We start from the raw sequence: 27,662 nt of genomic DNA, 5'->3' as shown, positions 1-27,662 counted from the left end.
CTGGTAGCAAACAGTGACTTCAGTTTCACACTTCCCCAACACATCACCAGTGGGGGGGGAGATTAACAAAATACCACCACAATTGGACACACATTACCACAGACACGTTGGTTCTATCAATTATCCAACATGGTTACTGCATAGAGTTCACAAGATTCCCTCCAGATGTTCCCCCAAGAACACACAGAAGGTAAATACAACACTTAGACCTATTACAAATAGAAGTCCAAGCACTACTAGCAAAAGAAGCCATAGAACTGGTACCTTATCACCAGAGAGGAACAGGGGTTTACTCCCTGTATTTCCTCATCCCAAAGAAAGACAAAACGTTGACGCCTATTTTAGATCTCAGAACACTGAATCTCTTCATCAAATCAGATCATTTCCACATGGTAACTCTACAGGATGTAGTCCCTTTACTAAAACAAGGGGAATACATGACAACACTGGATCTAAAGGATGCGTATTTTCACATACCCATCCATCCATCTCAAAGGAAATACCTCAGGTTTGTAATACAAGGCAAACATTACCAATTCAAAGTGTTGCCATTCGGAATAACAACGGCCCCCAGGGTATTTACAAAATGCCTAGCTGTAGTAGCAGCTCATATAAGGAGAAATCACATGCACGTATTCCCGTATCTAGACGATTGGCTAATAAAAGCCAACACTCAACAACAATGTCAAAATCACACTCAATATGTAATAGATACTCTGCATAAACTAGGGTTTTCTATAAATTACCAAAAATCACATTTACAACCATCCCAAATACAATACTTGGGAGCAACACTCAACAAGCAAAGAGCAATTGCCACTCCAAGTCCACAAAGAGTCCAGTCATTTCAAAATATAAAATCAAGCATGCAATCAAACCAACAATACACGGTCAGGTTTGTGATGAAACTACTAGGCATGATGTCCTCATGCATAGCTATTGTCCCAAATGCAAGACTACACATGCGGCCCTTACAACAGTGCCTAGCAAAACAATGGATGCAGGCACAGGGTCAACCCCAAGATCTAGTGTTGATAGACCGCCAAACACACTCTTCGCTTCAATGGTGGAACCCTGTAAATTTAAACAAAGGGCGGCCTTTTCAAGACCCAGTACCTCACGCCATTATCACAACAGATGCCTCCATGATTGGGTGGAGAGCACACCTCAACAATCACAGCATACAAGGTCAATGGGACAGTCAACAAAAAAACTTCACATAAATCATTTAGGACTGCTAGCAGTCTTTCTAGCACTAAAAGCCTTTCAGCCCCTTCTAGCCCACAAACATATCCTTGATCACCAACAGTCTCACGAATGGGAAATACATCCCCAAATTCTAAAAGATCACTTCTACCGCTGGGGGACACCAAACATAGATCTGTTTGCAACAAAAGAAAACGTAAAATGCCAAAACTTCGCGTCCAGATACCCACACCCTCAGTCCAAGGGCAATGCTCTATGGATCAGCTGGTCAGGGATATTTGCTTACGCTTTTCCCCCTCTCCCACTCATTCCTTTTCTGGTCAACAAACTGAGTCAAAACAAACTCAAAATAATACTCATAGGGCCAACGTGGGCTCGTCAACCGTCGTACACCACACTGTTGGACATCTCGGTAGTACCGCACATCAAACTACCAAACAGACCAGATCTGTTAACACAACACAAACAACAGATCAGGCACCCGAATCCAGCATTGCTCAACCTAGCAATCTGGCTCCTGAAATCTTGGAATTCGGATATCTAAACCTCTCAAAAGAGTGTATGGAGGTCATTAAACAAGCAAGAAAACCCACAACAAGGCATTGTTATGCTAATAAATGGAAAAGGTTTGTTTTCTACTGCCAAGCCAATCAAATTACGCCGCTAAACGCCTCCATACAAAACATTGTAAGTTATTTACTGCACTTACAAAAAGCAAATCTTGCTTTTTCTTCCATTAAAATCCATCTCACTGCAATATCTGCTTATTTGCAGATTACACATACAAAATCGCTTTTTAGAATCCCAGTTATCAAAGCCTTTATGGAGCGACTAAAAAGAATCATACCCCCAAGAACACCACCAGTACCTTCGTGGAATCTTAATATTGTACTAACACGACTCATGGGTCCACCATTTGAACCCATGCATTCTTGTCAAATCCAATTCTTGACTTTGAAAGTAAGCTTTCTAATAGCCATCACTTCTTTACGAAGAGTTAGCGAAATACAGGCATTTACTATCCAAGAACCCTTTATACAGATACATAAACATAAAGTGGTTCTCCGTACAAATCCACAATTTTTACCAAAAGTCATATCACTGTTTCATCTAAACCAAACTGTGGAACTCCCAGTCTTCTTTCCACAACCAGAATCAGTAGCAGAATGGGCACTGCATACATTAGACATTAAAAGAGCACTAATGTATTACATTGACAGAACAAAACAATTTCGAAAAACAAAACAATTATTTGTAGCTTTCCAAAAACCTCATGCGGGTAACCCTATATCCAAACAAGGCATTGCCAGATGGATAGTCAAATGTATTCAGACCTGTTACCTTAAAGCTAAAAGAGAATTACCCATTACTCCAAGGGCACATTCCACTAGGAAAAAAGGCGCCACAATGGCTTTTCTTGGTAATATACCAATGAGAGATTTGTAAGGCAGCCACCTGGTCTACTCCCCATACATTCACTAAGCATTACTGTGTAGATGTGTTAGCAACACAACAAGCCACAGTAGGACAGGCTGTACTGTGAACATTATTTCAGACAACTTCAACTCCTACAGGCCGACCACCGATTTTGGGGAGTTTACTGCTTTGTAGTCTATGCACAACATGTGTATCTGCAGCTACACATGCCATCGAACGGAAAATGTCACTTACCCAGTTTACATCTGTTCGTGGCATGTTGCGCTGCAGATTCACATGCGCCCTCCCACCTCCCCGGGAGCCTGTAGCCGTTAAAGTTGCATGTAAATTGTAAATATGTAAATAAACATTCCTTTAATACACAATATGTACATACATTTCTACTCCATTGCATGGGCACCTCGAGTATCCTTACTTTACCAACTCCTACCTCACCCTTTGCGGGGAAAACAATCTAAGATGGAGTCGACGCCCATGCGCAATGGAGCCGAAAGAGAGGAGCCACTTGGTCCCGTGACTCGAAAAGACTTCTTCGAAGAAAAACAACTTGTAACACTCTGAGCCCAACACTAGATGGCAGGATAATGCACAGCATGTGAATCTGCAGCGCAGCATGCCACGAACAGATGTACACTGGGTAAGTGACATTTTCCATATATATATATATATATATATATATATATATATATATATATACACACCATGATATTTTATGCACAGATTTAAAAGTGTTTTTAAATCATTCGGGTTGCAAACATCAGCATATCACTTTCTCAAAATAAATATTTTTCTATTCAATTGCCCTTCTCATTTTGGGTTAAAACACTCCAAAAATATTCTACCTTTTGCACACATGCTTTACAAATGATAGTCTGAGCCTTGCAAGGTTGCAAGATCTTCATGTGACTTTGCAAAATTGAGTGGAGACAGGTGCTCATGTTGTAAGTCTAGCAGACTTGTCACAATGTGTGCTCGTGTGTAAAGGTGTAGTCCTACAATTGGTTGGCTGCCACAAAAAGGGTCTGGAGATGTAGTGCTGCCTTAGTCAATATGGCTAGACCATTTGAATTCCATCCTGTGCTGGACTGCACTTCTGGGAGCTACTTTCAGGGTACTGGTGAGGTACCAGTAGCTCCAGGCCTACCCGTTGGAAACTTCTGCTAGAAGGGCTTCATCAGATTGCACATCGGCCATCATACTGTCATAATAGGGTTGGTGTACACCAAAAGATAGATTTATACGTGGAGTAAGAAGACTTTCTCATGGAGATGCCTACAAAGATAGAATGTTGTCCGGAGTTCCTCCCAGTCCTGAAGACCATGCTGAAATACTCCAAGGAGAATTAGTGGTGAGAAAAAGTTTAAAACCGCTCACAGGTTTCCATATTTATTTAGTCATGTACCGCTTGACTTTCTTGAGATGCATTCTCCCCACAAGAAATCATTGATGCAAGCAATATGGGATACTTTCCTCACAAGATAAAAAAGAAAGAACATTGATGACCCTGTTTAATGTGTCACTGTGGGAGCAATGACAGAATGGCCCATTGCTGACTCAGCGTCACTGTTCTTGAGGTATGATAGACAGTGTTTGGAGGAGATTGAAAATCTGATGCAACACTTCCCGATAATTAGAAAAAATGTTGTTTGATGGCATGTGTGGCTGTAGACACACGTGTTCTACACACTTCCGCCACCTAGTGTTTGGTCTGGAACATTACAAGTTTTTTTTTTTTTTTTGTCACAATTGTGTGTAGACTCCTCAGTTGCAATGAGCATGGTCTTCGACTCCATCTTCAGATTGTTTTCTTCCGCTGTCGGGTCTGGTTGTGTTCTCTTAGAGCTCCGGTTTAAGACCATAATACATCTCTTCCACTCAGGAAACACTATCCAATTTCTTCGGTACAGTTTAAGATCAAGATTTTTCTCCCATTTTTTTCGTATCGGGATCGAAAAATCTTTAAACCGTTCGGTTTATTTTTCCAACCAAGGCCCCTTGGGCCACGCCCTCGGACGGCCATTTCCTCCACTTCATACATTGGAGATTGAAGGACTGATGGAACAGATGTCATTTCGATTCTGTCTGAAGTCCCATTTCAAATTCCCACGGACTGATCATCACCCGGTCTGTCACCGGTTCATTGAGAGGAAGATTGGGAAGCCTGACAATCTTTCAGAATTCAGAAGACTCTATGCAACAGAAGGGCTCATCGAGGAGAGATGCAGAGACAGGAGATGGAAGGCACATCTGACATTTTGGGAGGCCAAGACCCTATGTCCGGTTCAGAGCAGAAGATGCATGAAGCCTCAGCTGCTGAGGACAAGGCTTTCTCCATACAGAACTCTGATTCAGAAGCAGAGGTATTGTTCAAGATGCACGACATCTTGCTCGGAAAGCAAACTGTAAGTACGCCACCCACTCCTCCACCCCAGAAACTTTCCTTGGAAGATAAAGATATTGAGCTTCCACTGCATTTTAGCCATGACAGGCATAGCAAGACTACTTCAGATGCCCCTCGCTCTGACTCTGCTCCAAAGCCTAAATCAATAATGCTACCTTCCACATCGAGCCGAACACTGTCCACTTCAGTGCTGACACCTACCATCTCCCATTCGGCACCAGTTTCTTCAGCTCTGAAAAAATCCCGTTTTGGCTTGGAGTGCTTCGGCACTGAAAACCTAACCAGCTTCAGCACCGAAAAGACTGTAGTCCGACTCGAGTTCCGAATACACAACACCTGCGGAGCCCATTCTCGATAAAAATGAAGCAAAAGCTACATATTAAGCCATCACAGCTTCATATTCAACGGCAGACTTGGAAGGGTGATGTTGCGAAGACTGTTATATTCACTCCCTCTAAGACAGTTGACTTTTGAGGAGGCTATTAATCCATCTACACCCCTACCCAAACAAAAGAGAATGGAAAGGACACTACGGAGGTTCCAGTACCTGCATCAACCGTTATTACACCACCTCCACACTCCCTCCCCACCATCATCTCATGGTGATGCCTTAGATAACACATCAGATGGGTCACCTCACTCAGTACATGATCCGCAGGACACAGGGGATAATATGCAACACCTACACTCGGATGTTGATCCTTGATGTCAGTATGATATAGATATGTATGCTGATACTGACATAGTTGTACCCAGCCAGACCTTCACCCCCCAACAACACTACTTCTTTTCAAGAATTAGTTGGTAGGGCAACAACTTACCACCAAGTCCCACTACACAAGCATTCTTTAGAGGATGACTTTTTATTTAAAACTCTTTCTGCCTCACACAAATCTAATCAGTATCTCCCTATGCTTAAGGTAATGGAGAGGAGATATTCCAGGATCCAGCTAGATCTAGGGTTATCACAACCAGAGTGGAAAAAAATATAAAGCATTCCCCCCCCCCCTCAGACCCTATCTACATCAAGGGCCCTGCAGATTCTTTGGTTGTCACCAATGCAGGAAAAAGGGTTGGCACCCAAGCCGCCCCAGATGCACCTCCTCCTGACAAGTAACCTTATAGATGCATCAGGCAAACGTGTGGCAGCACAGGCGGCCAATCAATGGTGCATTGTCCACACGCAGGGTGTCCTAGTAAGATATAATGGGGCCCTTTGGGATGAGATGGAGCGGCTGCTCCAATATCTCCTAGAAGAACATACACAGAGGGGACAGGAAATCATCAATGAAGGCCAGCTTATTTCCAACAGCTCCATCTGTTGTGTCCTAGACTCAGCAGACACTGCAGCAAGGAAGATTAATACTAGTATCCGCTTACGTAAGCATGCATGGTTCTGCATCTCTGGTAAGCCATCCTTAACATACCTTTTGATAAGGAACATTTACTTGGGCCACAAGTGGGCCAGGCCCTGTAGAAAATGGAAAAAGACAATGAGGTGGCCAGATCTGTGGAACCTCTTCAGCTTCCCAACTCCTGTGGTATATTTCATAGGCCTACATACATACCCGCCTCAAAATCTCCCTCCGGTGAGGCATCCACATCCTATGCCAAACAACAATCATAACCTCCTCCCACAGAGGTTTTTATAGAGGACCCTATAGGGGAACCAATTATAGATACAGAGGTAAAATCGCCTCTCCAAAAGCCTCTACCACTGTCTCTAAACAGTGACCTTCTACGGCTCCCCTCTGATCACAAGACACCTTTCCGGGGGCGCCTTCAATTCTTCCTTCACAATGGGCAATTAACTACAGCAGATCAATGGGTACTTCATTTACTTTCTCATCCCAAAGAAAGATGGCTCACTCAGACCCATTCTGTACTTAAGGCCATTGAACCATTACATTATATCAGAATACTTTCATATGGTCACCTTAAAAGAAGTAATACCCCCTGTTACAACAGGGGGATTACCTCTCAGCATTGGATTTAAAAGGCACCTATTTTCATATCCCTATACACATCACTCACAGGAAGTATCTCAGAATCATCATAGAAAAGCAGCACTACCTGTTCAGAGTGCTTAGTTTTGGAGTGACCATGGCACCAAGAGTTTTTACCAAATGTCTTGCGATAGTAGTTGCTCATCTCCGCAGACAAAACATGAATGTATAACCTTGTCTAGATGATTGGCTCGTAAAAGCCAGCTCTCTAACACAGTGTCTTAACCATGCTCAAACTACAATAGATTTACTTCACCAGTTAGGGTTCACAATCAACTTTCAGAAATCCCATCTCAGCCCCCTTCAGACTCAGCCTTACTTAGAGGCTATAATAAATACACACCTAGGCATAGCCTACTCAAATCCCCAGAGGATACAGAATTCTCAGCACCATCTTCTCCACTTTTGCCCCAATCAAAGGGTGACAGTGAAGTTAGTCATGAAACTTCTGGGGATAATGACTTCTTGCATCTCAATAATGTCACATTCAAGTCTTCACATGTGTCCATTGCAGGAATGTCTCTCTCACAATGTTCTCAAGCACAGGGTCAGTTAGACGATCTAGTATTGGCAGACAACTGCACTTTTCGCTCTGTGCAGTGGTGGGACATATCCCAGCAACAAGAGAGTGATATTATTGCACAGGTTGCTTCCTCTTTACCATGTGTCATGTCATCCGACAGTGCAAATGATAATGAAAATGCTAGGAATTATATCCTATATTGCTGTTACCTCACATGGAAGGTTACACTCTGGTTTGCTTCAGTAGTGCCTACCCGAGACTATGTTCATAAATGTACGGCAGGATCTAGTGTTGGTAAAGACCAGTGTTAAGCACTAACTGCAGTGGTGGAGCAAGAAAATCACTTTACAGGCCCGATTGTTTATCCATCCTCAGCTGGTCATCACCAGTGACTCATCCATGATTGGGGGGGGGGGGGGGGGGCACACATTTGACACTTGACAAAAAAATCAGGGAAACTAGCCTGCACAGGAATGGAGGGACCTGGTGTTGGTGGAGGCCAGTGTAAAGCATAAACTGCAGTGGTGGAACAAGAAAAACACTTTACTAAGTTGCTTGTTTATCCATCCTGAGCCGGTCATCAACACGGAATCATCCATGATGGGCACGGGTCACACACGTAACTCCCGACTATACATCAGGGACAGTGGTCTGCACAGGAACAACTGGTTCTTATCTATGTATTGGAACAAATGTCAGTGCATATACCCATTCTAACATTTTATACAACAATTTAGTAAAAGTGATCTTGTAAGAGACAATTTAACCACAATGTATAACTTAAAAAAACAGTTCAGGCACAGTCCACAACTGCCCAAACTTGCACATACCCTTTAACATTGGGAATTATTCCATTAGATATACCTTTTGTAATACAACAATTTTGGTGGTCCACTCAGTGGAACACATCAATATATACAGAAGTGAGAGGGGAACACCCAGGTTATTCAGCAGTAGTACCAGCTTTGGAGGACGGCTATGAAAAACTTGTTTGTCACACTCATAATGCAAAATGCCTAAACTTTGCATTAAGGCATCAACGCCCACAGTACCTAGGTAAATCCTTCTGGGTGAATTGACCAGGAATATATGTTAACACTTTTTCCACAGTACCGCGGATTCACTATGTAGTACAGAAAATGCATCAGACACTAATGGAACTAATTCTCATCGCCCTAGAGTGAGCACTCCACACTGGTACATACTACTTCCGGGGATGCCAATTGAGCCTCACGAAAAACTCTGTCCAGACCTTTTAGTTAGGATCACAACAAGCTACAAATCCCACCCTCCAATCAGGAAACCTTGTGATTTGGAACCTGAAATGTCAATTTGACAATTAGGAGTGTATGCAAGTCTTTAAAACATGCAGAACGCCCACGGAGTGGTCATGTTATGTGGCAAAATAGATTTGCAATGAACTCTTACTCTTCAAATAAGCAGTTTACTGAATCCGTTCAGCACATTGTCCGTTACCCATTGCACTTGCAAGGGTCTGGACAAGTCTACTTTTCCACCTGAGTACACCTGGCAGCTATTGCTAGGTATTTAACAAAAAAGACAATACCAACCTGTTTTCAAAATCACGGATATTAAAGCACTGGTAGAGATTCTCAAAGGATAAGCCCAGCAAAACTACCACCAACTCCCTCTTTGAATCTGAACATTTTTCGCATTAGACCCTTCGAGCCTCTAGATTTGTGGCCACTGCAGTTTCTATCTTGGACAGTACTTTTTCTAGTAGACGTTGTTTCTCTTAGAGTTTGTGAAATTCAGGCATCTTCAGTTGAGGAAAACCTTTTTCTTAAGTTCACAAATGGCCTTGGTGGCCAAAGAACCTCCTTTTGTGCCAAAATATGCATCTATTGGGTTACCTTTCCCACAATATCACATGTTGGCGAAAAAATGTTACATAAGGAAAACAAAGCAATGTTTTATTGTCTTTTACAGTCCCATATCGTCACTTCTTTATTGTAGGGAGAGCTGGCGGGCTTACATTCTGTGCCATGTGCACATTTCACTCGCAGAAAGGTTGCCACCAAGGCTTTCTATAGAAATAGTATATATCTATGTAAATCTGTCACATAGAAATCTATTCACATGTTCACTAAATACTGTTGTGTGGATTTGTGTATCTGACAAGAGGCAATAATTGGGCAAACGGAAATGTCTAATACGTTTGCTTGCAATTCACAACTTCAAGAAAGATATTGCATTCTAGTCTAGGCACTGCATGTTAGCTACTGTTACACATGCTACAAATGTAAATCTGTTACTTATAATAATTTTTTGTGCCTTGTAACACTGTAGATTCACAAGCCACCCTTTCCAGCTCTCTGGGGGCAAGCGGTCATGCGTATGGATACGGATGTGATTTAAATCTTGTTACCCGCTTCTCAGATATACTTCATGCTGCTACATAAACATATCTATCCCTGGGGAGAGGTGAAACTATCTAAGGCATGGATTTCAGGGGAGGCACCGCGAGCCACCTCAAAACCGTAACGCCTTTTTTGAAGAAAAGCAAGTTGTAGTGTTCCAAGCCCAATGTTAGCGCACTGCATGTGAGTCTACTGTACTACAAGCTACAGATTGTTATAAATAACACATTTCCACACTGCTAGTAGAATGTGAAGTATAAAACCATGACAATTCTCCTACCGTTATTTTGCCATTGGATGTTTTGTATTAAGACAACATTGTCTTAAATATTTATTTAACTTGTTTGTAGGTCTTTAAATATTTTGTATCTAAACATCATGGATAACTTTATTTTCTTGCTTTCCAGCAATTAATTTAAACACAGAGAAACAGCAACCAGTGCACCAGAGTAATTGGCAGGCTCCTCCATGCCAAGAGAACTGGGAAGATGGTAAGGCAATTTACACTAACTGCAGTCTTAGGAAAAGAGGAATTGAGTGCATTTATATTACGTATAATATTGTTTCTAGTTTTTCATGACAAATCTGTACATCCACTGTACTGTTAGCCTCACTTGGTATTTACATGTCTTTAAATGTAAACTGTTTTGGAATGAGTCAGTCTTTCAGTGCGGCACCTTATACTTGATCAAGGTAATTAACCCAATTCCTCTCTGCAATGTCCTTTTTGACTTGCCTGTGCAATATAGACCAGTCTTCACAATTTTTGCAAGGCTCTTCAATGTTGCATCCTTCTAGGTCGTCAAGAATAATGGTATGGAGTATCGACCCCTACTCTGCTTTTTTAGCCTGAGAGTTTATCTAATGCTTGTTCCTCAAACAGTTGCACCTAGGTGTTGGTTTCATCTGCGCAACCTTGGCTGTGTTGTGCCCTAAGCAGCATGATGCAGTTCTCAAAATTACAACATGATCCATTGGAAGTCTTTTGTAAACCTTCAATGCATATACTAGTATATAAGGAATAATGATTAGCCTACTGGATGATCTTAGAAGACCCATGTGTAAAGACACATTGTTTACGCTCATTTTTGGGTCGAAACATAAGACTTCTTGAGATCATTGTGAAAGCCTTCCTTGAAAATACATTCTGCCCATTGCTTACCATTGGGTTTGCAGTTTGTTTTCACATTTTCTGGTTTTCTATTTGCTGTCTTTATTTGTTTTATGCTGTCCAGCATGTCTTCATCATGCCATTGGAGCAAACCTTGTTCACCATCACTCCTTGTTCTTCCCCAAGTCCAAGCTTTCTGTAAACAGGCCTTTAAATTGTGTTCTTATCTTGTTACATTTGCTGTACGTTCAAAGACAGAGGTCAAATGCCAGACTCTGTCTTCTAAGGGAGCATGGTGTTTACTTTCCTTGTCTGACTTCAAACTGAAAGGATTTATCAGACAATCTTGTTGGGAGCTGGGAAGGAAAAGGGTTTTTCTAGCACACAACAAAATTTTAATGTCTGTAAATGAACTGTGCAAATATTTTAGAATATATCAGAATTGCGAAATAACTTTGTTATTTGGAAATGTACTGGAAACAAATATTTTGATACAATCAGAACAAATCAATACACATTAACATTTGTGCAATGTATAGTTTTATCAGTAAAACCGTATGTGCAAATTTAATTGTAATTTCATTTGAAAATGTGCTGTCTATATTGGCAGTGTCAAACCACACCATGCATACTACACACTGTCAGTCTGCTCCACCCTATCCCCCTCGCACCACTCTACATCACACCACTTTACTCCACTCTGCAAGACTTTACTCCACTCCACACCCCTCCACTATACAACCCTGCACTCTGTCACTCTACCACTCTACCTTACTCAACTCTACACTCCACTCTGTCACTCCACTCTGATACTTTACTGCACTCTATGAAACTCTACTCGACCCTATGCAACTCTACTCCACCTTATGCTGCTCCAGGACGCTCTACTTCAGGACGCTCTGACACTTTATTATACTCTATGCTCCTCCACAACACTCCATGACACTCTTCTTGACTCTTCATCACTCTACTCCACTCATCAACACTTCTCTCTATGCCACTAACTTTTATCTATGCCGAACAGCAACCACACCGATGTACAACATGGGGAAAACACATTGGCAAAGCCAATAGATCTTGCATAGGTGAGGCCTAATGACTTTGCCAATGCTTGTTGAATGTTGCGAGCCATATCTGTGACAAGCTACTTCACTTGGTAGCAACTGCTTTTATTTCAATGTTGCTTAGGAAGATTCAAATTTTTACTATTTCTGCATATATTAGTTTGTGGTTCTGAGAACGGAACTCTGACACTTTATTATACTCTATGCTCCTCCACAACACTCCATGACACTCTTCTTGACTCTTCATCACTCTACTCCACTCATCGACACTTCTCTCTATGCCACTAACTTTTATCTATGCCGAATAGCAACCACACCGATGTACAACATGGGGAAAACACATTGGCAAAGCCAATAGATCTTGCATAGGTGAGGCCTAATGACTTTGCCAATGCTTGTTGAATGTTGCGAGCCATATCTGTGACAAGCTACTTCACTTGGTAGCAACTGCTTTTATTTCAATGTTGCTTAGGAAGATTAAAATTTTTACTATTTCTGCATATATTAGTTTGTGGTTCTGAGAACGGAACTGGTAACAGCTGAGTTGTTTTCACTGTCCTCAATGTACAGTTGTACTCTAACTTCAGTGACAACCTCTCAAGGCATTACCTTTTAGAACAAGACCTTCAGTCTATCTCTCCTAATTAAACTGATATGGGAGCTACAGTTGTAAAAACAATTGTTCCTCTGTACCCTTCACAAACGACAGCATGTTTGAGCACAGTAAAACGGAGTCCTCCTATGTCGTACGTAGTTACACCCCTGGAGTACTAATGGTCTGCTTATGTACCATGCTATATTGCTTGCAGAAGAGTAAAGCTTACTTAATACGACTATAGTTTGTGTAGTGCCCCGCAGCTATGATTTTACTTCTTTGTAGTAACCTTTTAGACCATCCTAATTTATACATCCTGATAATTGACCATTTAAGTGCTCCAGCTCCTAACACTCCATTTCCTTGGAACTACAGGAGAATTGATAGCCACTTGGAATGTCAAGAGAATTGAGGAAGCTTAACACTCCTTTTCTAAGAAGAATGGTGTTTTGCTATTTTAAACCCATCTTCTTAGGCTAAACTGAATTCTGTGAATCCCGTGGTGAAAGAATCTGTTATTTCCATTTGAGATGAACCTAGATGCAACATTGTAATGTTCATAGCATGTGTGGTTGCAGATACACATGCTCTGCACACTCCTGCCCTCCAGTGTTGGACGCAGACATTTGCACTATCACCAAATGTCTTGTGACCCTTCCCTTAGCTCACACTGCAGCAGGACACAACTTCATATTGTTTTTTTTCCTGCTTACGGATTCCGACTTGGATTGAGCTCGGGACTGTCTTTGAATTTCTGTTTACTTCAGCTTCATTTTGTAACTTTTCCTAGACATTGTCGGAATAAGCATCACCAGTGACAGCGGTTTTTAGTTCCATACCAACCGGAGCAGTTCCTTTCCAGGTCTTGGGTCCTATTTAGAATGACTGTTGGGGGAGAGTGGTATGGAGAATACTTTGTTCCAGTTATGTACAAGGTTTAACATAAAATCACCCTGGTTGTTGATCACTGTGTAACTTCTGCCTGTTTCCTAAACACAAGGAGTCCTCCTGCATTGCTGGCCAAGCCTTCGAAAACAAGAAGGCACTTTGATAACGATGTGTTCAATGGTGCACCCACCACATCTTGCAACTTAGGGACTTAACTTATGTGTCAGACCTATTCGCAAAAAGAAGATGGCAAAAGCCCATGGCTCTTGACCCCAGGCCAAAGAAGGGTCAAATGTTGCAAGGGGCCAAGATGGAGAGACACTCGAGGTCTGTAGGTCAGAGGCGCCTCCGAAATAGAGGAAGCAGGAGAAATAATACCGCTAGGACCACTATCCCTCAACTCTCCCGGCCTCCACCCCAAATTCAAGGACAGATCCACACTGTATCAGCATCGAAAAAGGTCTCAGTAGTAGGGAGTGCACTCCTCCAGGGAGTCCTGTGTGTCCCCTTAAAACTGGACCTTCAGGTTTGGTTCCTGGTTCAGAGACCTTGTTGAGGTATCTAATCTAGTGTGTTCTGTGTGGACAGTCACTGTTCTAGAATAGTGTGGTCACTGTGTGTAAATGGCAGTTGGAGGAAGTGAGAAGAAGCTAGGAATGTACCTGTTCTCCAGTAAATCATCTATACAATTTACCTTGGATTACGGATTTTCTTTCTACAAATTGGCGACAAGTTTATCCACCGTGCTGCCTTCAAACCTGTCCACCAATGGCTACTGGAGATCAGGTTACGATGATTGGCTACTGGACATCAACGTATAGGTCACTATGTTGCAGACAACATCCTAAGAATATTTTGGAGATGCAAGATACTTCACCTCATTTAAGTGCTAGTTCAGAGGTAGTGCTAGTGAACTGAGAGTAGTACGTTTTCCGGCAGGGGCCTCGACCCCTGGAGCGCACACGCACTGGGTGCACGCATGCAATCCTATTCGACTCACATAGGGAGTGTGCCAACATTTTCAAGTCAGGCATTGGCGTGTCACTCCGTATCTGTGCCTGGGTGGGCACCATCTTAAGGTCAGGCAATTACACAAGTGCCAATTCGCTATGAATTCTTTGTCAGTGATGTGCACACCTGTGTTCTATGAGTTGGAGACGATTACTAGGAGTCTACATCGGTAATGCACACACCATATACGTATCACTGCGCAGACCTGTGTAAATAACTTTAAGGAGTTACCTCGATGATGCGCACTCCATTTACAAAATTATTTAGCTATTGATATTCGGACAGCACTGTGTTAATTTTTATAACGATTTAAACGGGTAAAGGGAGTGTACCTGTGATTGTGTTGTGGTGTAGGGAACTTTCTTAATGGAATTTCTTCTTGAATGGAAAAAAAAGTAAAAAACGTGTGTGCAAGCATTTTCTCTTACACCTCCTGTACCGTTTCATCCTAGAGCAGGTGAACCTGCAATACATGGATGGATTGTAAAGATTATTTCCTCAACTATATTGCTGCTATTGAAGATGAGTGGGGGAAGAATTTTCGAGCGTCAGAAGAAAACGTATACTTTTGCATAGTTTGGGACTGGAAGGTCAAAGCGTTTATACGCAAATGGAAAAGAAAACAAGACCTAGTGATGATCCTGATGTGTTCAAACACGCCTTAGAAGATTTGGATGCACATTACAAACCTATTGTTTGTGTGGCTGTTGACCGATTTAATTTCTTTCAACGCAAACAAGACAAGGATGAAGCAGTTGATGAGTAGTATGTGCCTGTTCTTAAAAAGCTGGTGATTACTTGCAAGTTTGGGCAACTACACAACAAACTTGTCTACCCCTGCCTGGATGACTGGCTGATCAAGAGTGCTATCTGCCAGCAGTGCCGACACATGCAATTCATGATAAACCTCTTATGCAAGTTAGGCTTTACTATCAAAGCCTCGAAATCCCATCTCCAGTCCCTTCAGATCCAATCCTAACTTTAGGCAATTCTAAACTCTGAGGTTGGCATGGCTTTTCCAAACCCCGCCAGGATCCAGTCTTCTCAGGCACTGATCTCTTTTCCAACCAGGCCTCCAGGTCATGGTCAGGACTGTCATACACCTCCTTGGCATGATGGCCTCCTGTGTTGGCATAGTGCCCCATGCCTGGTTACACATGCATCCGTGGCAAGAATGCCAAGCTCAACAGTGGTCTCAAGCGGAGTGTCATTAGGTCATTCCAGGGTTGAATGGCCACAGAACTTGTCGGTCTCTGCAGTGGTGAACGCCAACAAACTGTTACAGGGGTGGCATTTCCTAGACCCAGTTTCACAGAGGAACATTACAGTGGACACCACCTTTACAGGATTGGGTGCACAGTTACAGGACCTGACTGCCCAAGATCAGTGGGAGCCCAGACACCAGGGCCTCCACATCAATTATCTGGAGCACCTCACCTGTTCACCTAGCGTTGAAGGCCTTCCTACCACACCCGAAAAGCAAGTTTGTTCTCGTCTGGACGGACAATGACAGCCATTTATTACCTTCAGAAACAAACATCATCCAGCCTTCCCAGTTCTCTCAGCCAGCCCAGAGCATTTGGTTGTGGGCTCTCTGCCACAAAATCCATCTACTAGCGGTGTATCTTCAAGGAATGGGAAACAACTTTGCTGACCTCAGCAGGATGCATCAACAAGACCACGCATGGGAACTCTACACGCAAGGCCTCTTCCAATACTTCTGGTGATGTTGCTTTCCAGAGATAATACTATTTGCCACAGCAGAACACACCAAATGCCAACACTTCATGTGCAGGTTCCCACAACCACAATCCAGGGGCAATGCACTATGAATGATTTGGTTAGAGAGATTTGCTTAGGCTTTTCTGCTTCTCCTGCTACTTCAGTTTGTAGTTAGGAGGCTTGGTTCGATGTCTCTCACCATCGTCCTGGTGGCTTGCACATGGGCCTGCCAGCCCAGGTTTGAAATTCTACTCCAACTCTCTCTAATTTGATATGAGAGGCTCCCCCACAGACCAAACCTTCTCATGCAGAAACATGGAGAAAGCAGGCACCAGGACCTCAGTCCCTCAGCCTTGCAATCGGACCCCTGAGGTCCTAGAATTTTGATACCTTAATCTTCCACCTGAATGCATGACCATTCTCAAGGAAGCACACAGACCTGCCGCCTGTGCCTGCTATGTGGCCAAGTGGCAAAGGTTCATGTACTGCTGTCACTCAAAGCACATTGACTCTTTAACAGCCATAGTACAGGACACTGTTTGCTACTTGCTTCACTTGCATGTTTGCAGATTGACCTTCACTTCCGTACAGCTGCATCTGGCTGCTGTGGCTGCCTATCTTCAGAACAGACAACACATCTCTCTCTCAAGAATTCCAATCATTAAGGCTTTAAGGGAGGGTCTCGAGTCATCCCCCTCCCCTCAGATCCCATCATCCCTGACATTGAACCACAACATTGTACTGACAAGACTCATGGGTCCTCCTTTTGACCCCCTCCACTCTTGACCCCCCTCAGTTTCTCTCTTGGACAGTGGCTTTTCTGGTTGGCATCACTTCACTCTGGCATGTCAGTGAGCTACAGGAACTAACCTTAGAACCTTTCTTCCAAGTACATAGGGATAGGGTTGTCCTCCAAACTAACCCCAATTTCCTCCTAAGGTGGTCTCCCAGTTTCACCTTGATCAGACCATTGAACTCCCTGTCTTCTTCCCACAACCTGACTCAGTGTAGAATGGGCACTCCGTACTCAACCGAGCTCTCATGTACTACATACACAGAACTGAACCATTAAGAAACTCATATCAACTCTTTGTTGCTTTTTCCAAATCCCATTAAGGGAAGGCTGGTTCAAAAACAGGCATTACCAGACAGATAGTGAGATACATTCAGATCAGCTATAATAATGCTAAGAGGACGTTTCCTTCTACAGCCCACTCCACTCAGAAAAAAAAATAGCCTGTACGGCCTTCCTGGGGAATGCTCCAATATGCAAAGCAGCTACGTGGTCCACATCACAGACTTAGAAAACATTACTGCATGGATGTGCTAGCCCGCCAGTAAGCTAGTGTTGTCTAGGCGGTAATCCGTACACTGTTCCAATCTACTGCAACATACACAGGCTAGCCACTGCTTTGGAAGGACTGGTGTACAGTCAATGCCCAGCATGTGTATATACAGTCACACATGCCTCAAATGGAAAATGTTACCTTGTAAGCATCTGTTTGTGGCTTGTAGTGCTGTAGATTCACATGTGCCCACTCTATTCCGCAGACACCTGTGGCAGTGTCCTTTGCTATCTCTTTTCCCTCTTTTGCATGGACATATCTCCATTCATCATTTGCTTCACTTTCCAACCTCAACCCGCCGTGCAGGAAAACAATCTAATAATGGAGTTAATGACCATGCACATTACCAACAAAAGGAGGAGTTACTGTACCACATGACTCAAAAGACTTCTTCAAAGAAAAACTATTTGTATGCATCCCCAACCCAACACCAGATGGCAGGAGTATGCACAGCATGTGAATCTACGGTACTGCATGTCACTAACAGATTCTTACAGGGTAAGTAACATTTTCCTTTTCTACTCACCCAAACATCCAGATCGCAGTTAGTGCTTGTCGAATCTGTGGGTCTGGTGGGGCATACCTGGACTGGTAGTTGAAAACTCTGTCCCTGACTGTCCAGTTCTGGGAAGCCAATCTCCAAGCTTTGGTACTCAAAAGAAATTAACATGTTTCTCAATGTATTATTTTCTTTCCCTGATACGACCAGAAGATCTGAAGTTTTTACTACCTTTTACACTAGAGAAACAATAACAAATGGCATTATAGGGTCCTTGATCTAGTCACCAGAAACTCCATGACTAGTGTCATCCTCTTGGAGCAAAGAGGGGGTCTTCTGTCTATTGTGGATCTTTTCAGAAGTGTTTTGGGTAGAAACTAAGGGAATTAATAAACTAGATCGGTGCAGAGACTTGGGCTTTCCACCTGTCGTACCCAAAACTGCTCTTTGAGTAATCATCCCTAAAAAAAAAAAAAAAAAAGCAACTAGATTACACCTAAGAAACAATCAAAATATGTATTTTGTACGCTTTTATGCTGAATTGTATCCAAGAGCAGCAGAGCCTCTTTTTCGTAGCCTCTCATATGGCACCAGGCTATCCGCACCAGTGCAACCACATGTCCTGATAACATTAATTCTGTACATGCTGAGTAAGTTCTCAAGGAGTGTATTACAAAACTGCACATTCACCATGGTCTTGCCCTCACAGGCCTTTTTTCTGCTTGAGGCTGCAAGTGTGGATCTTGCCTTTTTGAACTTTTCCCCATGAATAAACTGTCTGGAGTTTGGCCGGTTTATTTATGGAAGGTGAGCACAGTGGCTTTAGAAGCTTCAAACAAACAGGTGCTATTAACATCATTTGGTTTATGGATCTCACCTGTCCTTACTTGCCCTAACTACCATTTTGCTGCTGTGGAGCTGCTGAGTGTGCTTTTTGTTTCCACGTTTGTATTCCTAGCAGTGAGTACCCAGAGTCCCACACTATGCCTCCAAACAACTAGATGCTCTCCCAAAATGTTAATTCAAGATGTTCTCGCTGGTGTCCTGTGGTGGGGGGGGTTACATGGTAAACAATCAATGGTGTTTAACAAAGGACACAGTCTAGGTTACTGTGGTCTTGAGTCCAGGACTGTAAGTTGTGGATAGTGCCAGTTTAGTGTTCCATTACCTGCTACATGCATGTCCCTTTAGATGTTGCAGTGGTAGGAACCTGTCTCCTGAGGACCACAAGTCCCAGTGACAATTTTATGAGAAGAAGCACCACAAGAGAGACCAGTGGCTACTGCATACTAGCCTGAATGGATGGGTTCTTGACCACAGATATCTCTAGAAACAGCTAGAGATCTTATTTCTAGTAGTTTCAGATTCAGGGCCCTCCAACTGTTAGGTAACCGAGCTACTCAACCCACATGCTGTCATGTTTCTGGTAAGTTGAGACAGCTCTTTGGCTCTAAAGCCACCCTCTGTCTTCAAGATGTCCCCATGCTGGTTCTTCTTGCCACTGTCTTGTCTCTTCTTTCTGGATTAGTTGCTTCTGGCAGGTGCAGACCAACTCATCACAAAGCAGGTGTCTTTCTGTCTTTTTCTGGGTAAGAAGGAAGTCGGGTCCACAGGCGTTCCCGTAGTTGGGACCTGTCGGGTGAGAGAATGACACTCCTGATCTTTGAAGTTTCTCCTTGACTGGTAACCATAGGGCTGTGCACAGGCCTCCTTTTTGTGTTGATTCAGATCAACAAAGTGCTGACTCTGGGAGGGCTCAAAACTTGTACTCCTGGTGGCCAGGGCTATATGCCTTCAGTAAACCAGGGAGTATGCAATTTTCTCTTTGAATGCTCATACTCCTCCAATCCTAAAGAATCGTCTTGTTTTGATGGCCAGTTTTTGCAGGTTGTCTGTCCTAGTGCCTATACTGAGACTAGTCTGGGTTGGCATGGTTAGAGATATGCATACAGGTGTCTGGAATGCTTTAGTTATCAGGGGGAGATGGCTGCAGTGCAGGGAAGTTGGAGAAACTGTAGTAGGAGACACCTAGGTTACACAGGATTTTGACTGAGAAGTTATACTGCTTTTACGAAAGTGGGCAGAAGATGTAGGCATCATGGCTGGCATGTCTTGTAAGATGCAAGGTGGCATTTTCTGTAAGGAAGCCACAAAGTGTGCACAGTGAGCACTACTGTCTTGTACAACATGCACACATGGAAACAATTAGAACCTAGCACTCATCTGTGCAACCACAAATAAAAATCATCAGACCTCACACATTACAGGCATCTTCCACATATGTCCCTGACATGAAAGCCAAGCATTCCAGCTAATGGAAAGTTACAAGAAAACATAGCATGCTTTGAGAGGGTAATGGTGACTTCCACACTATGTCAGGTATACTTTGGGCATCCCCCTGATTTCAGTGTTGAGCTCTATTAACAAATAAACTATAAAAGGGGCTTGCATGATTCATTAGCTTGGGGAATCACTGGGCTAACCCAAAGGATACAAGGGGAGTGCAGCCAGGTCAACCAAACCCATGCCAAGAACATTAGTCCCAACAGCTGTGTAAGCAGAATGCTTCTAAAATTAAGTCCTTAATAATATTTAGAGGTCAACACCTGCTATCCCTGGCTTGCCTGTTATTCCTGGTGCTGTCCATGCAACCCCTGCTCAGAAACATAGCCGGGACTGCCAGTGATGGTGCTGATCTGAGGCTTGGGAGGGCTGAAGACTTCACATCTTCTGCTCAGCAGAGTTGCCTCCTAGGATCAGTTTTGACTTCATGCATGTATTAGACCAGTGCAGTGTGCATTGTACAGTTCGGGGAGTGCTACAGTTTTTTTTTTTTTTTTTTTTTTTTTTTTTTTTTTTTTTTAGTAGGGGTGGGCGAAGAATTCCATTCTCCGGTGGAGTTCCTGGTGTTTTCCCCACTCTGCATTACAACCCTGCGCGGATTTCCAAAAAATTCTGCGAAGAGATGCGTAGTGGAGTTGTTTTCTTTTGCTTGACTCGCCAACGTTAAGTTGGCAAGTGCAAGCGAAAGAAATCGTTAAGTTGGAGAGCAAGATTTCTGAATGTGGGCGGTCACGGCAGGTCGCTACTGGTCATGTTGAGAAGCCGGCTGCTTGCACTGAGTAAGCTGCAGCTGAAGTAGAAAATCTACTTGAGCAGGAGAAAGAAGTTAGCTCCCTCTGGCGCTCCACGTGATGTTGTTCGTGCTGATTTTACAGCACAGGAGAAACCCCTGGGACTGAAAATCAGCGGGAACATTGCGACTTACCCAAACTCCTCCGCTCGCAGAATTCTGTGTAATGCAGTGGAGTTTTTTCATCACTTTGTGGAGTTCCACATAGCTGAACTTCACGAACTCCGCCCAGGCCTAGAGCTGAAAACCTGACCAAAACCTTTCTCCCTTGGTCTGTGCCAGGCAGGTTGCAGAGGCACTGAAATATGTGGTAACTTCAGTGAACGGAGTACATTGTTCTCCGCCTGAGCCCACCAGTGGAAAAATGGAGACTGTCAATATGACACTGGACTTAAGGGCACAGTCTAAGTTGGCAGGGTTTCTAGCAGTGCTTTCGAGGGCGTCGACTGTCCCCATTAAACATCTGAACCGAGTAGTAGATACTGACTAGAGAATGGCTTCACATTGCCAATAATAATGCCCGTCTATTGCTCTTTGCTGCTGACCTGATGCTGTGCTGCATGATTATCAGAGGGATACAGCATAACTACAGTGTAGTCTCAACAAGGAATGGTATTTGTGAGATCCATAACGTCTGATTTTCTCAAAAATGAAATTAAGTATTTACTGTGTGTTGAAACCCCTTCCAGAGGGCCACTGGGCAAGCAAGAGCTACTAGGCCCACCTGTAGGTGTTCAGGTCTATTAGTCCTGATGTCCCCGGGCCAAGCCTATTATGGGTTCTGAATAACTGGGCCAAGTAACCCTTGTGCACTCTGTCAGTTGTAGGCCAAGTTGAACAGTCCAGTGCATCTCGGGAAGGTGGCAGGTATAGGGTGAACACAGGCTCACAATTCAAAATTCATGCAGCACCCCCTAATAATTATTGTCCAGTCAAAAACTTGCTTTTTATGTAAAAAAGAGTATTAATCTATGAATACAAAGTATAATACCGCACACACTACAAATATTCACAGGCGAGGAGAGCTAATTTAATTCGGGTCAGCTCTTGAGTCCTACTTCCAGATACAAGGACCATGGTCCTTCTCCTTTTACTTGAGGTGATATCTAAGCTAGGCCCCACTAATGAGTTCATGTCTTAGAAGTTCCACAATGGCTTTAGGAAAATCAGTGCCCTCGCACCATACCTCATCTGTCAGAGTAAGATCTCCAGTGGCTAGGTGGCCTCTCTCACAGGAGTGTCTGACGGGCTGGCAATGAGCAGAGGACGAGATTCTGCTGCCTAGCCAACAATGTCTACGGTGCTCCTTTGGTCTTTCAGTAAATCTTCCTCCATAGGCACAACCCACTTTTTCTTCAAGGCTGCATAGTGTTTCGGGGTGATATCCTTCTCACTTCACCATGGCCCCCTTCTGGCATACGAGGGTCGCACAAAGCTACACATGGGGGGGGACAGCCACTTCAGGGCACAGCATTGCACAGGGCTACCACCCTCTTCTTATTACAGCAATGCACCAGAGCATTGTCTCTTGGTCAGCACTGCTGTCCCCACCTGGTATACAGGGATCCCAGCAGCACAATAGAGCAATGGCTCTCTTCTGTACAGGGCGAGGGCCCTCCTCTCATCACAGCACTGCACCAGAGTGATGACCCCTACTCTTCACTGCAAGCCACAATTGGTATACAGGTGTCACAGACTACATACATGGGGGAGATGGCTAGTTAGGTTCGGTAGTTCAATCTTCTCCTCAAACCCCACCTGGCATATTGGGATCACCGCAGCACGTGTAGTTAGCCCACCCAATCCTTGCACTTATTACGATTGACCAGAATCTCAAACTTCACATCCTGGGATCTACTCAGCAGGATTCCCCACTGGATCTCCCTCCCTCCAGACAATTTCCTCTTCATCGGCCCATTGGTCTCGAATCTGGCAGACGCTGGTACTCCTGACTGAGAGTTCTTGAATCTCCTGGGTGATGTCTCCTCATCCAGTAGGGAGACTGGCAGACCCCTAATCCCTAGTCAAACAGACAGAAGTCATCCGGAGCTTCTCCACTCTGATCAGCAGCTTCTGTTTGTCAAACAAGAGGTTCAAGCTCCCTTTTTTATAATCTGTTTCCAGACATAAATGTAATTTAGTGTCTGAGTAATTGAAGTTCGTCTTATGGGGGTGACCAGTTTGGAGTGCCCACTCCTGTGTTTTCCTTCCTCCGGAAAGCAGTCTGTTACAGCAGGATTGTCTTCAAACGTGACAGCCCCACAACGGCTGTGGGAGTAACTAGAGACTCGCACCTGTTTTATATCCGCCTCACTGAAATGTTTATCATAAGGTTACAAAGGCTCCTTATGATTCCCTTATCAACCCCATCTCCTTTCTTAGATGTGGCCAGACCTCTTTGACCAGTGACCTCTTTCAGCATCAAAGAGCCCTTTGAAGTTATACTGAAGAGCCTGTTGTTTTCCTTACTCCGGTCTGTGTTCCATCCATCTCTCATGGATGCAGCAATCCACAATTCTGTCTGGGGGGGCATCTCCACTCCCACATGCCCCTCCAATAAGCCCTGGGTCTCCCAAAATGGGTCATAGAGACTTTCATGTATTGTGCCCTTGAAATGCACACATACAACTCTGTGTGCACCCAACACACGTGCAGGATTACATGTACTGCACTACTTCGCAGGCACACATCCATCCCAGCATGCTCACACAGAGATACGCTATCTTCTATGTATGTCACTGCTCATTGGTACACAGACATCCCAGCAAACATGCTACTTTTATCCTAATGTAGGCTGAGAGCGAGTTAAGCACACAGCAGCAAAACACGAGTGAGCCAGTTGGTTCACTCTTGTGACCTAGGTAAAAAGGCCTGTCCACTCTGCTGATCATAATTACTTATAACGTGGTATCCTGCCACCACCACGTTCATGCTACTTAATTCCCAGTGAAAGCGGTAGCCTCAACCACATGAAGGTAGCTCTTTGGGCATGAACCCCTTCAAGCCTAAGCAAGACTGCAATCTGTGAGACAGGCCTAGGTCATGGCTCACACGCATGATCCGTGCTCACCCTTAACCAAAACAGTTACCATGAATGCAGAGCTCCTGGGTCCTTTACTCTTTTTTTTTTTTTTTCCGGCTCACCTCCTCTTGTTCCTCGTGAGTTAGTCTAGTCCTCTCAAACACTGACTTTCTCCTCATGATCAACTTTAGCTTTCTGGAGAGCCAACTTCGAAGTAAGGATCTCCACTAGACTCAACCCATTCAAAGGATTTGCCTTTGGAATTGGTACAGTGGTCACCTAGACATTTGAGATGGCCTGCACATCTGGGGCATCCTAGAAACTAATTGGGGGTGAAGTGTATCTGGAAAACTCTGGAACATACATTAGGAGATACATTCCACATGTGTTTTGGATAGATCTGTGCAAAGGGGACCAGAGAACCTGTCTCCACAGTGCTCTTCTCCTGATTTCCTGACATGGTTACCTCCTAAAAGCCTACCACACCCTGTTCCCTTTCACCAAGTGTTTCAAAATGGTCCCTAATGAATCAGAAAGGACTTTAATTTCCCTACTTCTCAGAACCCTCCGTCCTCTTTTATACATAGATGTTTCTCCTAATCTAAAGCAGTGATACTGCGGCCTTCATCAAACTTTGTTTTCCTTGATTTATAAGTGTAGAATTTGTGCTTCAAAACAGGAGTAGTTTTACTGGTTAAAGTTCAGAATGGCTAAAGCCACATCTGCACCTTGGACTTCTAATTAAGTAAGCATCCTATCTCTTGCCCCCAATTGTCAAAACCCTGTTCAGGCAGCAGTGAGGCAAGCAGGAGTTTCTGGGCCCAACCGTGGGAGTGGAGGCCTTTTAATCCTAATGTCCCGGGCCTGGCCGACTGTAGGTTCTGAGCAACTGGGCCAAGTACCCCTTCAGTACTTGACTCTCAGTAACAAGTCAGGCAGACCAAGTATTCTCTGGGAGGAGGTAGGTGTAGGATGAACCCAGGCTCACAGCTCAAAATACATCCTGCCAACTCAATAATTGATTATTCAGTCAAATACTTGATTCTCTGTAAAAAGGAGTATTTATTGACCAACACAAGGTACAATAGAGCACACTGCAAATAAAATACACATTCTTAATAAGGCAGGCGCGCTAGCTTTACCCAGGTCCACTACTGAGTCCCATATACAGATCTAAGGACCTCAGTTCTTCTCCATTTATGTGGGGCGACGTCCAAGCTATGCCCTGCTAGTAAATTCAAGACTTGGAAGTCCCACAATGGCTTTCAGAAAGTGAGTGTCCACATGTCATGATCATGCCTGCCCATGGCCAAAAATCTTTACTGAGAATCCTGATATCTCCACAGCTGGGGCACTCCTGGCAGGGGCACACATCATTACCTAGCGATGGACTTTTTTGTCCCAACATTGCAGCGTTTGTTCTGTCCTCTAAATGCTTTCTGTATGTATGTCTGTCTTCAGACACTATCTCAAAGTCCTCTCAAGGAATTGTTCCCTTCTCTTCCTTGGTTCATGGCAGTCCTCCTTATCCTGTGCCTGTGCTTATGCTAAACCCCAACTTCCAACAGACATACCAAAGGTGATGGTAGTAATGATTCCAAATAGATTAACCACTGGCAATTACTTGTGGTAGTATTTTTACCCATCAATATTTTCCCGCCATGCAACCTCAGTTTTGAACCTGCCATATACAAATCAGTCTTGACCCCAGTCCAGCCCAAACTGCCAAACCAGGGCCCTCCCTGAACCAGAACACAAGAAATCCAAGACTAGTTTTGCACTGGTTGTGGCTCTTCAGTCAGTTGTAGCTTGGTCACAGTGAACATGTAACACAAGCCTGGGCATAAACCTGGCCACTTAAGGATTGACCTCAAACACACAAGAGGTGATGGACAAATGCTTGCAATAAGTGCATCCACTGGCAATTGCTCGGAGTGGTATTCCACCACATTGTTTTCTTTACCCACCATGCCACCTCCATTGCGACCCAGCCATATGAAAGACTGTCTTGACCCTGCTCCAATTGGAATAGTGAGTCCAAACTGCCATGCCAAGTTCTTCCTGAACCAGAAAACAAGCAACCTATGATCAGTTTTGTCCTTGTTGGGGCTGTTCAGTGGGGTGTTTGGTTCTAGTGGCACACCGAGCACGTAATTAGGTTTTCATAGTCTTTAAATCAACTGTGCATCGATTAAAGCAGCTACTTTGAGCTCAGGACTTGTTTTATTAAGAGATTGTGGAGTGTTGGTCTTTCTTATTATGCATTATAGTTTATCTATAATGGTCTAATTAATGTAGTACACGGTGAAAAGTGTACTTGTGATGTGAGGAAACCTGTTCATCCATTTGTATTCAACGGCCAAAGCAACTCAAGTACACATTATAGCATTCATCACTTTTGTGCATGCACCTTTAACGGCTGGTTGTACATTATATTTTGGAATACAGCAGTGTACTTTCAAAAAGAAGTAATACATGCCAGAGCGTAGAAGAAAATTGATGGTGCTCTGTTCATCATTGTTTATAAACCAGGCAATTTGTTCAAAGTGTATTAGTGTACAATTTTGATCTGCAAAATCAATCATATTTGTTCTGTGATCTCATGCAGTAGATGGTGTTGCTTCTGGTTAAAGTGCCTTTATTTTCCCAAGTAAATTGGACTGGTCGACTTATGTGTCTCTTTATTATATATAATAATAAAAAACACACCTTAGTTGCCGGTGCAGCCAGTTAGTACTGCGACCCTCCAGTCCATACCAAGACTTTAAAAAAGACCTATGACCGAGGTCACTGGCCGCCATTGCCACCAGGCCATGTCCGGTCTTGGAAATCCACTTTGACTGCCTCGACCCCTGGATCAGCAACAAAACCAGCCAAGACTCTACCTCCAGTGTTAGTGTCTACCTCTTCCTCCTCAGTCTGAACATCTTCCACCAAACCTTCTGTACAGAGAACATTGACTCTGAGCTGCCCACATCTGCTGCAGCTTCGGCACTGAAAAAGGGTTACCAACGTGAAACTTTATGTACTGAAAATACAGGAGACTCCTCCTTCGGAGCATCTAGATTCAAGTCAATCCTCCACTACACCACCTCCAATCAAGAAGTTATGGACGCTAAACAGCGCTACCTCCACATTCAGGAAGGGACAGGGCAATATTGTTGCTTCTCCCCCTGTCGCCTTTGAGGAAATTATCATTTCAAGAGGCTTTGGACACTTCACTACCTCCAAAAAAGGCCTCTAAGGACAAGGCCACCACTTCTTTGCCTAGGCCTTTGCCTCCTCCTTTTCCACCTCCTCCTCAACCACTTTCCTCA

The 27,662-nt window shown here is 43.7% G+C and overlaps 1 protein-coding gene across 2 annotated transcripts in view; it reads left to right on the top strand.

Moving 5' to 3' along the window:
* The window catches only part of GTSF1 (gametocyte specific factor 1), a 795,979-nt gene that overhangs the window by 186,992 nt on the left and 581,325 nt on the right, over positions 1-27,662 (top strand). For both annotated transcript variants that reach the window (XM_069231025.1, XM_069231026.1), the window contains exon 4: positions 10,362-10,445. In XM_069231025.1, coding sequence (XP_069087126.1) covers positions 10,362-10,445 — 84 coding nt within the window. The remainder of the gene's footprint in view (positions 1-10,361; positions 10,446-27,662) is intronic.

Source organism: Pleurodeles waltl, chromosome 4_2, assembly GCF_031143425.1.
Source record: "Pleurodeles waltl isolate 20211129_DDA chromosome 4_2, aPleWal1.hap1.20221129, whole genome shotgun sequence".
NCBI lineage: Eukaryota > Metazoa > Chordata > Amphibia > Caudata > Salamandridae > Pleurodeles > Pleurodeles waltl.
The sequence above is the reverse complement of the archived record's forward strand: the minus strand, read 5'-3'. Positions and strand labels throughout refer to the sequence as shown.